Here is a 16926-nt window from a genome sequence, read left to right as displayed (position 1 = left end):
TCCGGTCGCGCCATCACGATTCTCGGTGTTGCGTGTTTTCGACGCGAACTGGCACGTGCGGGCCATTTCGAGGCACTAGACCGTCGGTACGTATTTCCCAGTATTTTCGTGTTAAGGGAGCGCGCTGCCACCACGCGCCGGCCGTCCTTCTTGCTCTGCAAAACTCAGCTTGGCCGCGACGCGTGTTCGCTGCAGTGTACGAGAGACAAGCTTTGTTTTTAGTCTGCGCCTTCACCCTCCAAGTTTGCGAGCCTCCTGGACCGATTCTCTTTCGCGGCGGAGAACCCACTCTGCACCGAAAACGACGCCGTGTGTCGGCGGCGCGAAGGCCCTCGCGCCATTCGCAGGCTGATAGCACCAGCGAATGTTCCGTGTCGTGTGGGCCCCGCTAAACAGGCGCGCCTGGAACCCTTTCTGCGTCCAGAGGGCAGCTCGCGTCTGCAGCGTGCACAGTCACACAACGCAGTAGTCGAAGAGCTCGGGGGAGGACGACGCATTCTTCAGCCCCAGACCCCACCGGAAAGGCTCGCGCCGGAAGTTCCGGTTGGCGCTCCCTCGCTACGACCGGAAGTGGACGCACTCCGCATCGCCACTTCCTCGCCATTCGTGCAAACGTGCAGCGCGAACTGCGGGCGCAGGCTCCAACGCTGATAAGCCTTTCGGCGCTGGCCTTTGTGTGCGTGTGGTTCGTCGGCTGTATATACCGGAGGACGAACGCCGCATCTGCCATTGCGCGTGCGTCGGCGACGTCGTCTGCTGGATGATTCAGCAGACGGCGCTCGCTTCTCGCGAAGATAGCGGCCGCGAGCGCGCTGTGTCCTTTGTGGCCCCGGATACCTGCGCGAACAACAAACGTTTATGACGGATATAAACCCGGCTTACTACCTACGTCATCACGTGGTCCTCGAATGTGGCTGCGTATTTAGCGAAGGGTTTCCATCTTCTGTACTGTCATAGGCCGTAGCCCGCTGAGCTGTGTCAGGCCTTTCCTGCTGAAACCGTTTTACTCACCTCGGCGCACATAAAGTGCTCGCAATTCGTATTGCCGAACGAGATTTTAGAAAGCAATGTAGAAGCAAGACGCAATGTTGTTGGAGATAGTCACCTCGACGTGTAGTTGCATTGAAGTACATTACATAGACCCCCCCCCCCCCTTTATTTTTTTCCATAATGCAAGGGACACACATTGCTTTTCTTCACTGCATCTCGTTTCGGTAGTCCGGCGCGCGGCCATTAGCCAAGCCATTCCGCGCGGCGCTATCCAGCCGTCGCGAGCTGCAGCTGCCGAGTCTCCGTGTGCAGCCTACTCGCGCGGCTGGCAGCGACAGTTCGTTCAGGGTTCAGAACAATCACTCCGCGGGGTCCGGGAACAGTTTTAAAAGCCGGACTCTGCCTTCTATTACGCACGGTGGTTTTCGCGAACGGAATGTTCGCTTTAAATGGGCTCCGTCCGCGAAATGGGCTCGGAGGCGGTGTGCGAGCGCTCCTCGGCGCGCGTCCGGGGAAAATTGGGAAATGTTCGCGAAAGCGGAGCAAAGGGGGCGCGCAGTAGAAAGCGACGTGCTTGATTGCGCGGAAGCTGCGAATACTTCCGCGGCGCCACTTCCGGTTGCGCGGATCGTCGAGCTGCTGCAGGCAGCGAGAGAAGAAGAACGATCCGACAACGCGCACGAGTGCAGCGTGCCATTGTGATTGATCTGAAGCCGGAAATTACGGGCGGAAGGGGACTGCACCAAAACGGGCGAGGAATGTTTCATCTCTCGTGAGCTCCTTGTATCGAAATAAGTTGAAGTGCGTTCAAATGCGTACGTAGATCTCTACTGACATCGTGTTCGCGCAGAGAATGCTGGTATAGCATTTAGCAGCGAGAAAAAACGATTGTCATTTCCTTCTAGAAGCAAGAAAATGAAAGCCCCTGTAAAGAGCAGTGTCCTAAAAAACAAAGGCTGTAGGACGACTCTTGTTATCGCTGAAGCGGAGAAAATGGGGTTGCATTTGAGTAGCGCGTGACTCCGCAGGCTTTGCTGATGAACGAAGCACACAGGACGCACTGTCGTCACGTGCAGGTCTAGTGGTGCTCCGTTCTTCATCCTGGATCGCATATTCACATGTAGTCGGGGGCGACAACGTACTGCAGGAATTGCTTTCGAACTGCGCATTGGGGGAATACAAGTTGCTGGCACGTTCGTATAGCACGCACACGCGAATGTACGTACATAGGGTGCGCTCCTTGGCCAAGAACACACCTTACATATAGATTACGCGCATTTACGACAGCGTTGGCTGACCGTGACGTCGCGCAATCCGCCGCGTTCCGTAAGTGCAGGCCTGCACTCGGTTCGCACGCGGCAAGAGCGTATATTCGGCTCTAATCGCGCTCAACGCCTTTGCGATTGCTTGTGATCGCTTCAACAGGCGCCCCTGCCAGTTTATTTCCTTTCGTGCCGGTTGTTTTTCTTTGTCCGCTGCTCCGGGTGGCCAGTGTCCGCGGCATCGTTCGAGCCAGTGACGACGGACGAAAAACAGCGCAGCATTACGTAATCTTGACGGCACGCAGCTACCTGTATAATAGCTTGGCGCGATAAGTGCACCGCAGCAGCAGCATCGTTCCTGCTGTACTCGTCCAGTGGATGTGCCCGGCCGCTTGTTTGTCCAGTCGGTCCGACCGGCGTGTCCTGCCTGCCTGGGGAACAGCCCGGTGGTGTGACTGTTTGCGCAGCGCACGGCCGCGTGAAGCGCCCGGCTTTTGATTAAAGACTGTCTCCCGTCCGGCATCATTTGTTACGAGCTAGTCGGCTGTATACGAGGGTAAGGGCGGCTACCATTACTCAGAACTTCTCGCGGCTTCGCTGCTGTCGACCTCCTCCTTTTTCGCCCGGGATCTCTGTGTTATCAATTCGGATGTCAGTTACTCGGCGAGGTTGCAGTGCGTCAGCTTCTTCCCCCGACGCTTGCTTTGCTTTGCGCGTTCTCTTTTCCTTCATTCCCCTTCTTTTTGCTGTTTGTGTAGCTTTAGACACGAGCGCTTCCAGAGTTCGCAACGCAGCGGTCACTGCTGCTGCCCGCCTGATTTAGCGAGCGTCTCGGAAGACAACACTGACACTCGCCCGGTCGCGACGTGCCGACGAGCGATGTTTTCTGGAGATTGATTTCGTTTTGCACTCTTTCCGCCCTTCGTCACTGGTTGAGACGCCGCCGCGGTATTGGAAAATAAAGATGCAAAACGAAACGAATCGTTTCAAAATTCGTCCCCTATGTATAGCTTGGATACTTGGAGTCCGTTTTTAGCCACGATAATTGTGTACGCCGACTTCTGCTTCAGCCCTAGTACCCAGAATAGCTTGCAGAACGATATAGATTCCATCTGACTGTACAGCAAAAGCAAAAAAAAAAAAAAATGTTAGAAATGGATCTCAAAAGAACGGGTAATACATGTGAATAGAGCTTCTTTCTTGGGGAGGGGGGGGGGGAGGCAATACCCTTGTAAACTATGTAAAAACTCATGTAAGATATAAATTGGCATACAATTTTTTTCCCGATCTGGATGATCTAATGAATGGAGGTCGCAGAAATGCGATGTCTATTCTTTGTGCAGAGTTCAGTTCAGTCTATTACCTTAAAGGGACACTAAAGTGAAAAATGATTTCTTTTGCATCAGTAAATTACCTTTCTACAACACCAAAACACCATTCTTACAACGATAAGATGTTTGGTAACCCAGAAAAAGCGCAAGAACAAAATACGAGTGGCGACGCTGACTTGAAGTTCCCGCACCTGGTGGCTGTGACGTCTTGGATTTTGATGGCATCTTCTAGGGCCTACTATTTATATATAGCGGTACAGATTGACTACATTGTATTCTAAAGGAACCAAATATTAAACATGGGAACTTTCGGGTACCTTTACTCAGCCAACGTGGCCCAAACGCGAAAACATACTTTGGAATCCCTGACGTCACGCTGACGTAACGGTGCTGGGGTTTCGGCGCGAAATTCAAATACTGATACTTGGACCTTCATTTCCTCATCTAATAATCAAAATATTTTATATGACTGCCAGCAGAGTTCTCAAACAATGCTTCATTAGTCTAAACTGATTTATTGTTTCGTTTTGGTGTCCCTTTAAAAGCCCACCCCAGGGGCATCACATAGCCTACGACTTTGTAAACTTGGCTCGTATATTTTTTTCAAACTTACGAATTTTTGAAAATTCCTGTTAACAAATTCTGGCCCTAAATCTAACTTCCCATTCCAGCAGTCACTAAAATTTAATCTTCTTTCGCAAGTGGAACAAATTTCATTAGAATCGATCCAGGCGTTATCTCGGAAAAGCGTTTCTGCGTATTTGAATAGGCGGTATCGAAATGGAGCCCGAGCAAAGCTTTCTCTAAGGAGCGAGTACATAAGTGCCACCGGGAAAATAAAGAAGGAATAAAACTTGGTGACTCAGATCGCTTTCTCATTGCATGGTCAAGGCAGAATCAGCGGTGAAGGCGCTTTTGTGTTTCTTAAGGACGACGGGTTTGTGCGACCATCTGTGACTATTATTGCAATTTCTGTAAAACCACACGCGCCAGCGAACTTGCCGCAATTTCCTTCTTTCCTTCCCTCCTCTCTCTCCCTCTTATCTTTGTTTTCCCCTTTCCCATTCCCCCGGTGTAGGGTACCCAACGGGATGTTATTCTGGTTAACCTCCCTGCCTCTTACTTTTCTCTTTCCTCCTCCTCCCCTCGTTGTTATGACACGAAAAATGCGACGCTTCATTCCCGGTTGCAGTCTTGTTTCGCCTTCACCATTAGAATGGGTTTTCAAACGGGTGCGTAGCTGCGGCCGATATGACCACGTCGAGATGCGAATATGCCAGGGTATGCGAATTGACAGAACAATAAAGTTTGGTTGCCATCCCTTACGGAGTTAGGAACTCGTCTCGTGATATATAGGTTGAGCACGTTGTCTGTCCTCCCGGCTTCTTGTGTTCTGCCCAAATGAAAGCCCGCCGTTATCTCGTTTCTGCTACAGCGGCGAGAGGTGATGCACAGTTTTGCGTCGTCACGTCCGCCAGAAGGAGCACGCTTGTCAGCGCTGCTTCGTGGCATGCTGTGCCGCCACGGAGAGGATGGCAAGGACGAGCGTATGCATCAGCGCGCCCGTCGGCGTCCTCGTCACTACGGGCATCTTGCTTTGGTGTGTGTGCGCGCGCGAGAGGGGAGCGCTTACACACGCTGCGTGGCCCATGCTTCTTACAGCGCGCGCGTTCTTGCACGGGTGGACTATAATTGAAAATGGAACAACGACTTTGAACGAAGTCGAGAAGCAGACAAGTGCTGCTCTTATGTGCCGTCGTCAGACGCCTGGCTTCTACATTTTGAATCGTGCCGAACCGTCTGGCCCAACATCGGCCGTTGGTAGCAGGCACCTACCGGCGCTGCCGCCACCAGTGTTGCCGCCCTGTAGGCGAACCAGCGCCGCCCGAGGAACGCGGACGAGGGGAAAGGAGGCGCGCGATCAAAGTCGTCGGCCGAGAACGCGGTGCTTCCCGGAGATGATGCGCAATCAAAAGCTCGTTTCCATTGTTTCAGCGCGGGGCGGCTTCTTGCCACGTGATGATGGCCACTTGGCCGGCAGCGGCCCGGATGAATTTCTCCTCCCCCTTTTCTCTATCGGTCTGCGCGGACACCGTCCGTCCCGACTTTTCCGGCACATCGTCCGGGCATTTTCTTGCGTTGCTATTGCGCATTCTGTTATCGCTGGCGCGCGTGTTCGCTTGCTGCGTTTTACGCACTTCCTGCAAAGTTTCAGCCTCTGCGTGCGTGTGTGCGTGCGCGCGCGAGAGAGGCGCTTTTTGCTTCAGCACATGTGCTTTCACTTTTGTGTGCCCCGCGGTCCTGTACTGCTGCTCTTGCTCTTTCTGTAAGTCGTCTGCCTTTCGTGTTGTGCATGTGCAGACTTCGCCTTCTGTTGTTCGCTTCTGATTGTGCGTTCTGATCGTCTTTCCTGTCCGGACACAGCATGTTTCGTCTGCTGGAAGATACGTGCGTACTCCGCGCAGAGGCGTTCGGGTCGCTGCTTCCCCTTTGAGTGCGCCGTCTGCTTGCGCACGCACGGCGTTGCGCGACTCCCGAAACGCCTTCGTCTGTTGTTGCACAGCGTCGTCTGCTCCTTTGTCCACCGCAGGCGTCGTCGTTGCCGGCGTTCTCATGCCCGTGCCACGAGGACGCGAACGGCAACAAACAATGATGCGTGTGGATCTTTTGCAGAATGACCGTCGCTCGATGTCCGCGTTGATGGGTGGCCGGGATTGCGCCGGGAGGCGGGATGCGCGACGTAATATGCTGCGTGCGCCGAACGAGTTGAGGAGCGCGCACAAACATTTTGAACCACGCTTGGGTAGGGTGGTGTGGTGGCAGGCGGTATATTTTTTTTTAAAACGAAGCTTTCTTTGCCTCTTCCTTCGACTTTCCCACTGCTGCTGCTGCTATTACTGCTGCTGCTACTGCTGTGGGCTGGTGTGACGGCTGCTGGGGCGCAAACCGCGTCGGGGGGTGTTTCAGAGCGTGTATCGATGAAAAGCGCGAGTCGGAGGAAAGGCGACAGGAGAAACTCGTTTTCTTCCCACTGCGTCGAATGTGCACAATGCCCACTGGATTTCCCTAGCCGTCGTCACATCAGCCGCTTGAAAGCTTTAATTACACGTGACTCCCCTCAGAAGCATTGCAGAAAGTCCGGCGCTTCCCTTTCTACAAACATGCGAGGCCAGAGGGGACGAAGATAGAACTGTAGAGAGGAGAAGAAGGAGAGGGAGGAGAAGAGGCAGTTCCAATACAAGAGAGGGAAGAGGATGTGACGTGAGAAGGCAAGGAAACCCCACTACTATACGACAGCGGTTGCATAAGCTTAAGTTCAAGGTACGGTGCAGTACGTTGCTGCTATTTCTGAAAAACAAACGCCGTGCAAATTGGTCAAGCGGGCAACTTACGCAGGGTGTGCAGAAGCATGGCTGCATTAATTAAACTGCACCGCAGGGCCCAGGAGACACTACGGAAGCAATCGTATGTCACATGAACACTTGCCCGCCGCGTTAGCTCTGCGGCGATGGCATTGCTATAGGTCGTGTATTTCATCGCAATCGCGCCAGCCCAATTTCGTCGGGGGCGAAATAGAAAACGCACATGCACGGTTTCACAATTAACCCGGAATCCGCCACTACAGCGTGCCTCATAATCCGAGTGTGGTTTTAGCACGTACAGGCCCATAATCCAAGTGTAATACTTCTGCCACAATGCTATCTGCCATGTGAGGCAACCTCAACCCTCTGAGAGGTTGTAAAATATGGCGCACAACAGCACCTCAAGCAAACACCTCTCCCTTTGTGTTCTGTGTATCATGCAGGCAAGCAGCAGTGGCGCACGCAAGGTAACGTTTAACATCAACTCACCTCTCTCGGGTTAGCCTAAACGTTGACGAAATTAAGCTTTAGGCTTCAACAACACCCCTAATTATTGGCAATCAGAGCATCCAGCACGGAAAGCTTTGCTTCTATCGATTCGCACAGTGCGTGTGATATGCATAATTTCTTTCTGTATACCAAGCACCCGATCTGTGTTGTGCATGGCGTTCGTTCTCGTTTGCGCTGTTGTCGCTTGTGCATATCGTGCCGGCGCGCGATGCAGTCACCTCCTACGACGTCGTTGGCCAGCCGGTCGAGGGGCGTTGACAGAGGGGGGCGGGCATTCGAACAAGTGGTGGACGCCACGAGAGGCGTAGGAAATTCTAGCCTATAGTGTCGACCGAATTTTCGTATGTGGCATTTCCTTCGTAAGAATATGCGGTGCTCAAAGAAGAAAAAGGCAGAAGGGAAGGAAGAAAAAAAAAATTCTATCGGGCAGTAAGACTGAAAATTCGCTACCCATATTTTTGTCTTGATTTCCATTGTGAATGCAGCCAAGCGCTAACTGGTTGTTTGTCAAGACACGAAAGTGTTTTAAGAGAATGCTGGCGGCTCTCAGCTCAGCAATGGCCAGGCTTAATTACTGGCAAGGCTGCATTGTAGGAGCTCTGCAAAATGGGGACCCAACTATTTAATGAAGTGGTATGGGGGCTCTGAAATCGGGAGATGCTGTCCTTCTTTTTATTTGCGGTCGTTGCGTATGTCTAGGCGGGTACAGAACGGAGCCAATCAATTATGAAAGATTTAGGGCGCCACGTCAAGTCATAATCGCTTGCGAATGGGTGCGATATCCTCGTAATATAACGTGCACTGGCGAAATTGTATCGCACGGCTATTAACCCGTAATGGCGTCCGCCTGCATCGAACGAAATCGTTTGTCCGAGGACATTCCACGGCCAGCCATCACGGCGTCATTTTGTATCGCCGCCTGCGTCCGGCCCCCGTCAGCTGGGGAAGCATTTGCCCCGTTCAGCACAGCGTAGAAAGCTGTCCCAGAATTGTCTTACATTTGCGCTCAAATGTCGAAGAGCGAGAGCTTTCGCATTTCGAAACGCCCTTATCGCAAATTGCGTTTCGCCAGATATTTCGCAGCGGAGCGTTGGGCAGGCCGTCGCGGACGTTCGTTCGAGCCGATGGCCCTCGCTCCAGCTGCGTTCTGCAGCGCTCGCGGGGGGCAGGTGGAATGGTTGTCTAAGGAAAGACGCTTGCTTCTGCAACCCGAGCGCGGCGAAGGTTTAATGCACAGCGGCGGTTGTTCTCACGGGCAGTTTGCTCCGCCAGATGACGCACATTTGAGCTGAGGGTGTTGTTCTGTTCGAGGAATGACGCATATAGCAGACTCCTGGGCGCACCGAGCAGGCTTGGCAGCGATCATCGGCAGGGACGACGCCGTTTGCTTCCTCTTTGCGCGAGTGCTGTCGGGGCGTTTTCTCGACGCAGAAACCGCGGCGTGGGGGAAGCGGTGTTCGTCGGTTCGATCTGCGAGCTTCCCGTGACGCATTCGATCTCAACGCCGCGTACCCGGTGCACGGAGATAACTCACAATCGTTTTGTTCCCGCGTGTTTTCGGTGTGCCTCCTCGACGGGCAACAAGTCTGCATCGCAGCCCCAGCCGCGAGGTCCTCGGGCAGTCGTGCCGAGCACCGACGGGTCTTCCGCTGTGGCGATGGGTTGTCCTCCCCTGACTCGTGATTTGTAATTCCTCTCAGTTGGCCCGGCTGATCAGAAAAAATTGCTTGTCTTCTGCACCTTCTTCGCTCACCGACAGGAGCTATGCGGGAAGCTTTCGTTACTGCCGCTACTTAGAATGAACGAATGTGAATCGGCGGTCGCGGATTTGGGACGCCGTTCGGCTGGCAAACAGTTGAGTCACCAGTCGTTCTCCACTCGAAAGCCAAACAAAAACAGGCACCGCCGCTGCAACCTCAGGAAAAGACGAAATGTTTGCCTCCGCGTCATCCTGCACTAATTGCGAGCAGCGCGAGACAAGGTCTCGTGCCTTCTCCCATTTTCCGGAAATTCGCGGCCGAGGGCCTCGTGGGGCGCTTTACGCCCCGGAAAGCGGCGCCCGGGCTGTGACGGGTCGTGCAGGGCGCCTGCTCGATTTAGAAGACTTTCACTCGCACGACCTTCACTGTACGCACGTCTAGCTTTAAGAGGAAGCCTTAGCTCGGGGCAAGGAGAAATTGTTTTTCTCGGCAACCACTGCCCCGAATATGGTGAGCGTTGTTGTATTTAACAGACAAAGTAAAACTCCAGTTAGTGCTGGAAGTAGACCTTTTATTTAGGCCATCGATATTTAACAAAATTGTCAAAATTAGGAAGGTTTCTGGAAACGAAACTATCAAGTTTACAACTCTAACTCAGCAATCAGTAATCATACCGCAATTCTGTCAACTGCGCATAATATTACATTAAAAGCGGCCTAAATTTGTCTTATACGCCGTTCAGTAATACACCGTTCTTCTATGAGTATGACTCTTGCGAAAACCTCAGAAATATCCTGACAAATTCACGTAAGCTGTAATTTTCATATCAAGTTCGTCCGCTTTAGATGCTCTAACTGATGCATCTTACAGAACGGTGATATCTGTTTTCGATGCAGAGGGAGAAATCTGTAAACTTCGGACTTGCACGTTAATTTTTAAACTTACATTTTTTTTTAAATTCTTGTAAAAGAATGCAAGCCCTAAACCAACACGTTGCTTTGGAACAGTCACTAAAATTTAACATTCTCTTTCAAATGGAACAAATTTTATTAAAAACGTGCCCTGTGTTTATCTCGGTAAAGAATTATGCGTTTTAATTGTATAGGCAGCATCGGAGTTGAACTCGAGCCGCCGATTAGGTTTGCTTAAAGGCATGGCATGGCGAAGATGTCGTTTCACTGCAAAATAGATATAATAAGCGCGTCGCCGTCCTTCTTTCAACCGTCTGCTCGTCCCACTCGAACTGACCAACGAAGAGAGTCTTCGAAGATTTAGACGCAAAGCGAGGTGCAAGCATGCAGTGTAAACAGAAGAAGTGCGAAGCTGCCTATGGCTGCTATTCCGGCTTGCTTGAACAGCTGCTCGTGTATATGTGCGTTTTGTCTCCTTCGCCGACAGCAAAGAGCCGGCATGTAATTTCAGGCGCTGCTTTCGGACGGCCGAGCTTTCATGTATCCTGCTCCGCGCATGCATAACCCCAAAGTGATAGCGCACTCCCTGCGGGCGCGGCTTTGTGCAGTGCACGCGGGCAAGAACAACGGCCTGGCTTTGTTCCTTATGCCGCCCGATATCGACTCCCCGGCCATTGTCGTTGGCGGAGCGGCGTCTTCGGTTTCCTCGCCGCCCGCGTGTCGTCGGGGGGGGGGGGCTGTTCTGGCCGGAGTGCGCGCCCACCTCGTCGCGCGGATAGGGAGAGCCCCGCTTGGCCGTAAATGTGTGAGCGCTGGCGGAATACGGGTTTGCGGGAGAGTCGCACCGAGCAAGAACGCAGGTCTCTGGTGAGGCAGCGCGTGACCAAATCGAGGGTCTTACCAAAACTCGTTTGGCCAGAGAGGACCGTGGCACAGAATGCACTCACCGCGCGCCGATTGTTTCGCTTAAAATCTTATTTCCGCGGTGTATACCCGTTATTCTGTTCCAGCGTCTAACCAGAGAGCGCGTGAAACCGACACTGCAGTGACTCGCATATTTCGCTTAACAGGTGGTGCGAAGCCTTGGTAGGGGCATCATCGGTCCCGTGTCTCTTATAATTTTCCTTCGACGGTAACACTGGAGCGACAGAAAAGAATTTTCGAACGCTTTGTAGTTGGACGAGCTGCCACGAGATGCGCTTTGATAGCGTTGTCCAGGGGTTGTGGTAGCCCGTGCAAGTCTTAAACGACAAGACGTATAAGCTGAGACGCCAACGTGCCTGCGGCTATGGGCGGGACACCCGACGCGCCTTTGCCGCCGGTGTGCACGCGCTGGCCGCAACTGCTTCCGGTAGCGCGACGACGAACTGCAGCGGCCGCCGTAGCCGTGCGGCAGTGGACGGGGCGGAAAGGGTCGCGCGATGAATGAAAGAACAGAAAGCAACAGCGGGCGTTGAAAGAGAGGCAACCATAAACGCGAGAAATAGCGATATCGTAAGCGTTACGGGCGCTGGGATCCGGACACAAAGAAGTAAGGAATACGAGCGATGCGGGAGTGGGGCATTGGGAGTTGGCGTTCTTTCGTTTAGTTCGTGCGGGTGGGGGAAGGGAGTGAACTGGGGGAACGGCGCTATCTCGCGCGCTGCGCCGACGCGTGAGGCGGCGTCCAAAGCATTGTTGTCGCGAGGGAAGCGCGGGCGTTCGGACAAACAAAGGCGCCGCGCATCCCCGAGGCGGCCGATTGACAAATCGACGTCTCCCAGGGGCGTCGCCTCTGCCTCGCTGCTGCTCCCGCGAGCGGCTTGCGGGTCGGTCTCGCGCGATTCTTTTGCCGGAGGACGACGAGTCCGACACACACGACGTCCGTACGGTACTCGGCCTGAGCCACTCCGAGCGAATATTAGCATCCAGAACAGAAGTACTGCAGCTGTGTGTAGGCACTGCCACCGTGCTTGATGTTTTTCGGTTCTCTAGAACGAGACGTATCCACCGAGGCCTGCGCCTTTGGACGCGAAGAGCGATGCCTGGCTTCTTTTTCACTGGCCGGAAGATCAATAGTAATTCCGCTCAGTTTCCTTTAATCACGTGGCTGTGTCGGCTTGCCTTAAAAGGGCTTAAAAGACCGAAGGAAGGGCGCCACGAAGCGCGAGGCACCTGCAGCATCTGCGCACTGCTCCGATGCGACTTGAGTGGCGCGGCTGAGCGAGAGCCGCAGTCTCAACTCGGCCGCCGCTCCCGGAGCATCGTCCAAGTTCGCCGTACCGATAAGGGAGAATTTTTTCCCAGAATCGCGGCCAGTGGAGCTTCGCTTTGTTTACAGTTCCCATTCCAGGCATCAGAGAAAAGCGGGCCAATGCAAAGCGGATCAAAGGTTGGCGTTGTGTTGAGAATACGGAATAATATGGATCCTCATTGGGCTCGGGCTTAGCGTTTTCCGGCTGGCCCTTCTTGTGTTTATTGGCCGAGGGTGCTGTGTGTTTCAATTCGACGCGCGTGTTTTTGTCTCGCGTTATTACCATCCTGCTTGCGTGTTTCCCTGGTCTCTCTCGGCATTTTCGTGGAGACACGATCTGCGCCTATACTTGGCGCGCTTGTAGTGCGGTCGCCCGGCCTCGCACAGTGGCCGCTCTTCGGCATCGTGCACGGTCTTCGGAGCTGCAAGCTGTACGCGCCTGCCAAGCGCCGTGGTTCAAAACCTAAGCGCAGAATAATTTCGCGATCTAAGCGGTCGGGCCAAGCAAACGTAGGTGAGCACTTACGTCCTCTAATTTCGGCAGGAAATTCACGATTCGTTCCCAGCGCCAGTGACGCATGTGTGCACATTCGGCCGCGCAACATCTACGCGTTCGCGAGGCGCCCGCGATGCCGCGAAGTCCCAGCTCGGCAGGTCCTTCGCGACCTACGCTGGGATCGATCAAATTAGAAACGCCGCGCTTTACCTCAGCAGAGATTCACCGATATTGCGGATCCCGCGAGCATTTGGGTCTGACTGTGCGTGCGTGTGACGTTGTTCACTTTGTTCTTTTGTCACCCTAACGTGCACCCCCTTCTTTGCAGAACGCGACATGGTCACGCCCCCTTCTCCATAGGACGGCCGCACTTTGTGTCTACCGGTGAGTGTCACCTCGACAGTTTGAGCGAAGGGCGCGCCGCGAGAGCTGAGCTGAGTGAGCGGAAGAGAGGCCCGCTCCTACAGAGTGGCCTTTATTGGCGCGGCTTGGCACAAAAGGTGGTCGCTTTGCATTCGAGGGTTCGACTGAAGTACGTCTGGCCATGCTGAATTTGCGGTCAGTGACCAAATCAAGGCGAAAAACACCGCTACGCCTCCCAGCCCTTATGGATTCCTTGGTCGCGCTATAGGGCAGACAAGAGTCATTTGTCGTTTTTGCCAAGACATGAAGTGTTATAAATACGTCGTACACTCTACATCACATCCTGGCAAGAAAAAAAAAAAAGCACGACAAACGACTCTTTTGTGCGCTATAGCGCGACCTTGTGGTCGCGCTATAGTTGTTAGTTTAGCCACCTTCCAGTCGCTTCGTCTATGTTTGCTTCTCGATTTTTTTCTACTTTGAAGTTTGCTGGCATTCTCCTAGTATGACCACGTACGCTCCGAGGCCTAGCCGTATTGTTCGCTTTCACTTATTTGGTCACTGATCCAAAATTCCTGATCATTGTCGGTGCATATAAGACGCTGGTGTCTCCGCGCGGGCCTGAAGAGCACAGAGTTTCTGGACGCGTTCGGCGAGTCCGGGAAAGCCATTACCTGTACGCGCGCTTATTCATTCCAAATTACGAGAAAGAAGGGAGACCCGTGTTCGTGTAGGCAATCCGGGAACTGAGCCCGGGAAATTGGTTCTTCCGCGGTTATTTCCTAACAGTAGTTATGAAACCGCTAATTGCATGTTTGCAAACTTTGAAATGGTTTTGATGTGCGCAAGATTGTGCAGATATGCGCCAACAGGAAGCTGCTCCACATTGCGTGCTCTCACAAACACCCGCGAAGCTTGCAACGCACTGCCGACGCAGTCAAAACATTCGCGCGCGATTTCGAACGCCTCATGGCTTCGCTATTCCCGAAAATTCCTGCGTAAGCAGCCCTAGCCAACGTCCGACGCTAGCCTCCGGTGTCGTCAACGTACGCTGAACGACGAACGCTGGGAACGCGTACAGCAAACCGCCTCAGTTTTCCGACCGCGAGGAACTCGCGAGAAAGTCACATTTCTTCGTGAATGTGTGCCTCAGCACGGAATTAAGAGGAAGCTTTAGCTCCCATCTAAATACATGCAAAAGGAGAATTCGTGTTTCTCGGCAACCACTGCACGATATTTTACGAGGTTGATTGCATTTAAAACAGAAGCTTAAAGTCTAGTTTCGATTTCTTTATTTATGTCAACTTTTTATTAAAAATGAGCAAACATCGAAAATTTTTAGAAAACGAAACGATCAAGTTTAGAACTGTGTAACTCAGCAAAGAAGAATTGTATCACAATTCTGTGACTTGCATCCAATAGAACATCTAAAGTAGGCAAAATTGGTACGTTACACATAAATCTGAAAAAAAGTTTGTAATATGAAAAGACAGCTTTTGCAGAACCCTTGTACACAACGTAACAAATTCACGTAGTATATAAAATAGCATATGTCATTTGTCTGCTTTCAATGATCTAATGGATTCCCTTTACAGAACACCGATATTCTTTCTTGATGCACAGGTATTAATTTGTAAAATTTGTGCTTCTATATTTTTCGAATTTTTGAAAATTCTTTTACCGAAATTCTGGTCCTAAATAAAAATTCCCCTTCCAACAGTCACTGGGGTTTACCTTTCTCTCTCAAATGCAACAAATTTCATTCAGATGGATGCAGGCGTTATCTCAGAAAAGCGTTTCTGCGTTTTACATGTATTTCAATGGGCCGCGTCGCAGTTGGGCACGAGCTAATGCTGCCTCTTAAGGTGCGCAGCGTGGTAATCGTGGAAGTAGTGATTTATTTCTTAAACTCTGGGGTGAATGCATTTGCTGCGACAAATTCTGCTGGCATTCCGTGCTCCGTAAACTTCGAGAGCGTAGCCTAATTGGGTACAAGGCCGTTATGAAATACAACGAATCGGGACGCCTGTTCGAACGTTCCTCTGATTGTCAATTGTTTCTACAGATGTAGTGACTAGGTTGCTTGGAAATATTACGGCTCCTACGTCGCTGCGTGTAGTTCAGCGACATAGATAATGAGTCCGTGAAAGCGAGGGAAGGGCTCGAGATGAGAGAGAAATTGATGAGGAGGGGAAAGAGCAGCGAGGTTAACCAGATGCACGTCCGCTTTGCCGCGGGAGGAAAGTGGCGCAGGGACGAGAGTAGAGGCAACAGGAAGGGCACCGATGGCGCGCAGCAAGTCTTCGTATGCGGCAGAGACTCTGTCGCCGTGACGCGTTGCCACGAGTGTCGTCGCCGCTTTCTACGCCAGCGACGCGTACGGCCACAGTTCGAGGATCCTCGTTCACAAAAATAAGTCGCGATGTCCACTTGAGGCATGCAAGAATTGGGCCGCTATTTTGTAGAGATGACTTATGCCTTATTCTATGCTATTCTTATCATCCGCCACACACGGCCGCCTGATCGCGTTGAATAATGAGGGCAGACCGTCGCTCTGACCAGTGACCAAGAGCGAAAAGCCTGAAAAAGCGTAGAATCGGAAAAGGCAACGCTACAAAATACCGGCCCTGTATGCGAGGCTTCGAGTAAAGCGCTTTGAGCTGACGGTCTCTGCACCTTATTAAACACACACACACACACACACACACACACACACACACACACACACACACACACACACACACACACACACACACACACACACACACACACACACACACACACACACACACACACACACACACACGCACGCACACACGCACACTCACACGCGCGAAGGGCATCAGCTAGCGGCTGCAGCACGACGACAACCTATATCCCGCTTTGGCGATTCTCGGGAGCGACTCTAGATGAAACGCGCGGAAAACACTGCGATATCGCAGAGTTCATTTCCACCGAGGACCGTTCGTTTCAGTGGCACTCGCTTACGGTTCGGCATCCTTGGAACGGTGATTGCGGCGAGCTTCAATGAAAGCAGCCGCTTTTCCGGGTGCGATAAGCCGCGCGATCGAGGAAGAAAAAGCAAATGCTTCGGGTGGCGCTCTGCGAAGCCAAGCGATGCAGCGCGTGCAGTCGCCTGGCGCGTCAGATTACGTCCGAGCGGATTATCGCCCCGCATCGCGCCTTCTCCGATTATCGCGCATGACGGCCCCGTGGCAAGTTCGTTGCCCGCGCGTTGCTTTTGCTTCTTTGCATCCGTGCATCCGATAGGTTCGCTCGTTCTCACGTGCACGTGTAACGGGTCGTCTACTCTTCGCAAATCGAATTAAAGCGACGGCTCGTGCCTGACGGTATACGGGCGCGCGTGCGAGCGAAAATAAGAAGGAAAAAAGACGAGCGCGAGCACAACAAGCAGGCGGCTACTTTCAAAAGCAAGCGCTGAGGGGCGCGCAAGTGGTTGGCCGAGATTGCGGGCGTTGATTTAGCGGCCTTGTGAGCGTTAACACTCGCCAGAGCAGGGCAGGGTGACGTGTAACTCGAGAGCGCCGCCTGATAGCGGCCGTCGTCTGCTGCACGACGTTCGCGTGGTCGTCTGCGATCGCGACGCGGATTGTTTTCTGTTTGTTCGCGCGGCGGATGTTTTGTCATCGCGCAATGAGATATGCTCTGCAATAGGGGGGACCATCGTGGCACTGATTTTTTTCATTAAATGTATTTAAGAAGAGGTTGGTGCCTATGTGTGGCGCCGCCTGCTGCTCTTCTCTTACG

General features: G+C 52.6%; 1 protein-coding gene across 9 annotated transcripts in view; it reads left to right on the top strand.

Annotated features, from left to right (window-relative positions):
* The window catches only part of LOC142560944 (latrophilin Cirl-like), a 521606-nt gene that overhangs the window by 141860 nt on the left and 362820 nt on the right, over nt 1–16926 (top strand). For 6 of the 9 annotated variants that reach the window (XM_075673374.1, XM_075673378.1, XM_075673377.1 and 3 more), the window contains one exon: nt 13124–13179. The exons of the other annotated variants lie outside the window; for them this stretch is intronic. In XM_075673374.1, coding sequence (XP_075529489.1) covers nt 13124–13179 — 56 coding nt within the window. The remainder of the gene's footprint in view (nt 1–13123; nt 13180–16926) is intronic. 9 annotated transcript variants of the gene reach the window in all.

Source organism: Dermacentor variabilis, chromosome 10 (assembly GCF_050947875.1).
Source record: "Dermacentor variabilis isolate Ectoservices chromosome 10, ASM5094787v1, whole genome shotgun sequence".
NCBI classification, from domain to species: Eukaryota; Metazoa; Arthropoda; class Arachnida; order Ixodida; family Ixodidae; genus Dermacentor; species Dermacentor variabilis.
This window is presented reverse-complemented; position numbering and strand designations above follow the sequence as displayed.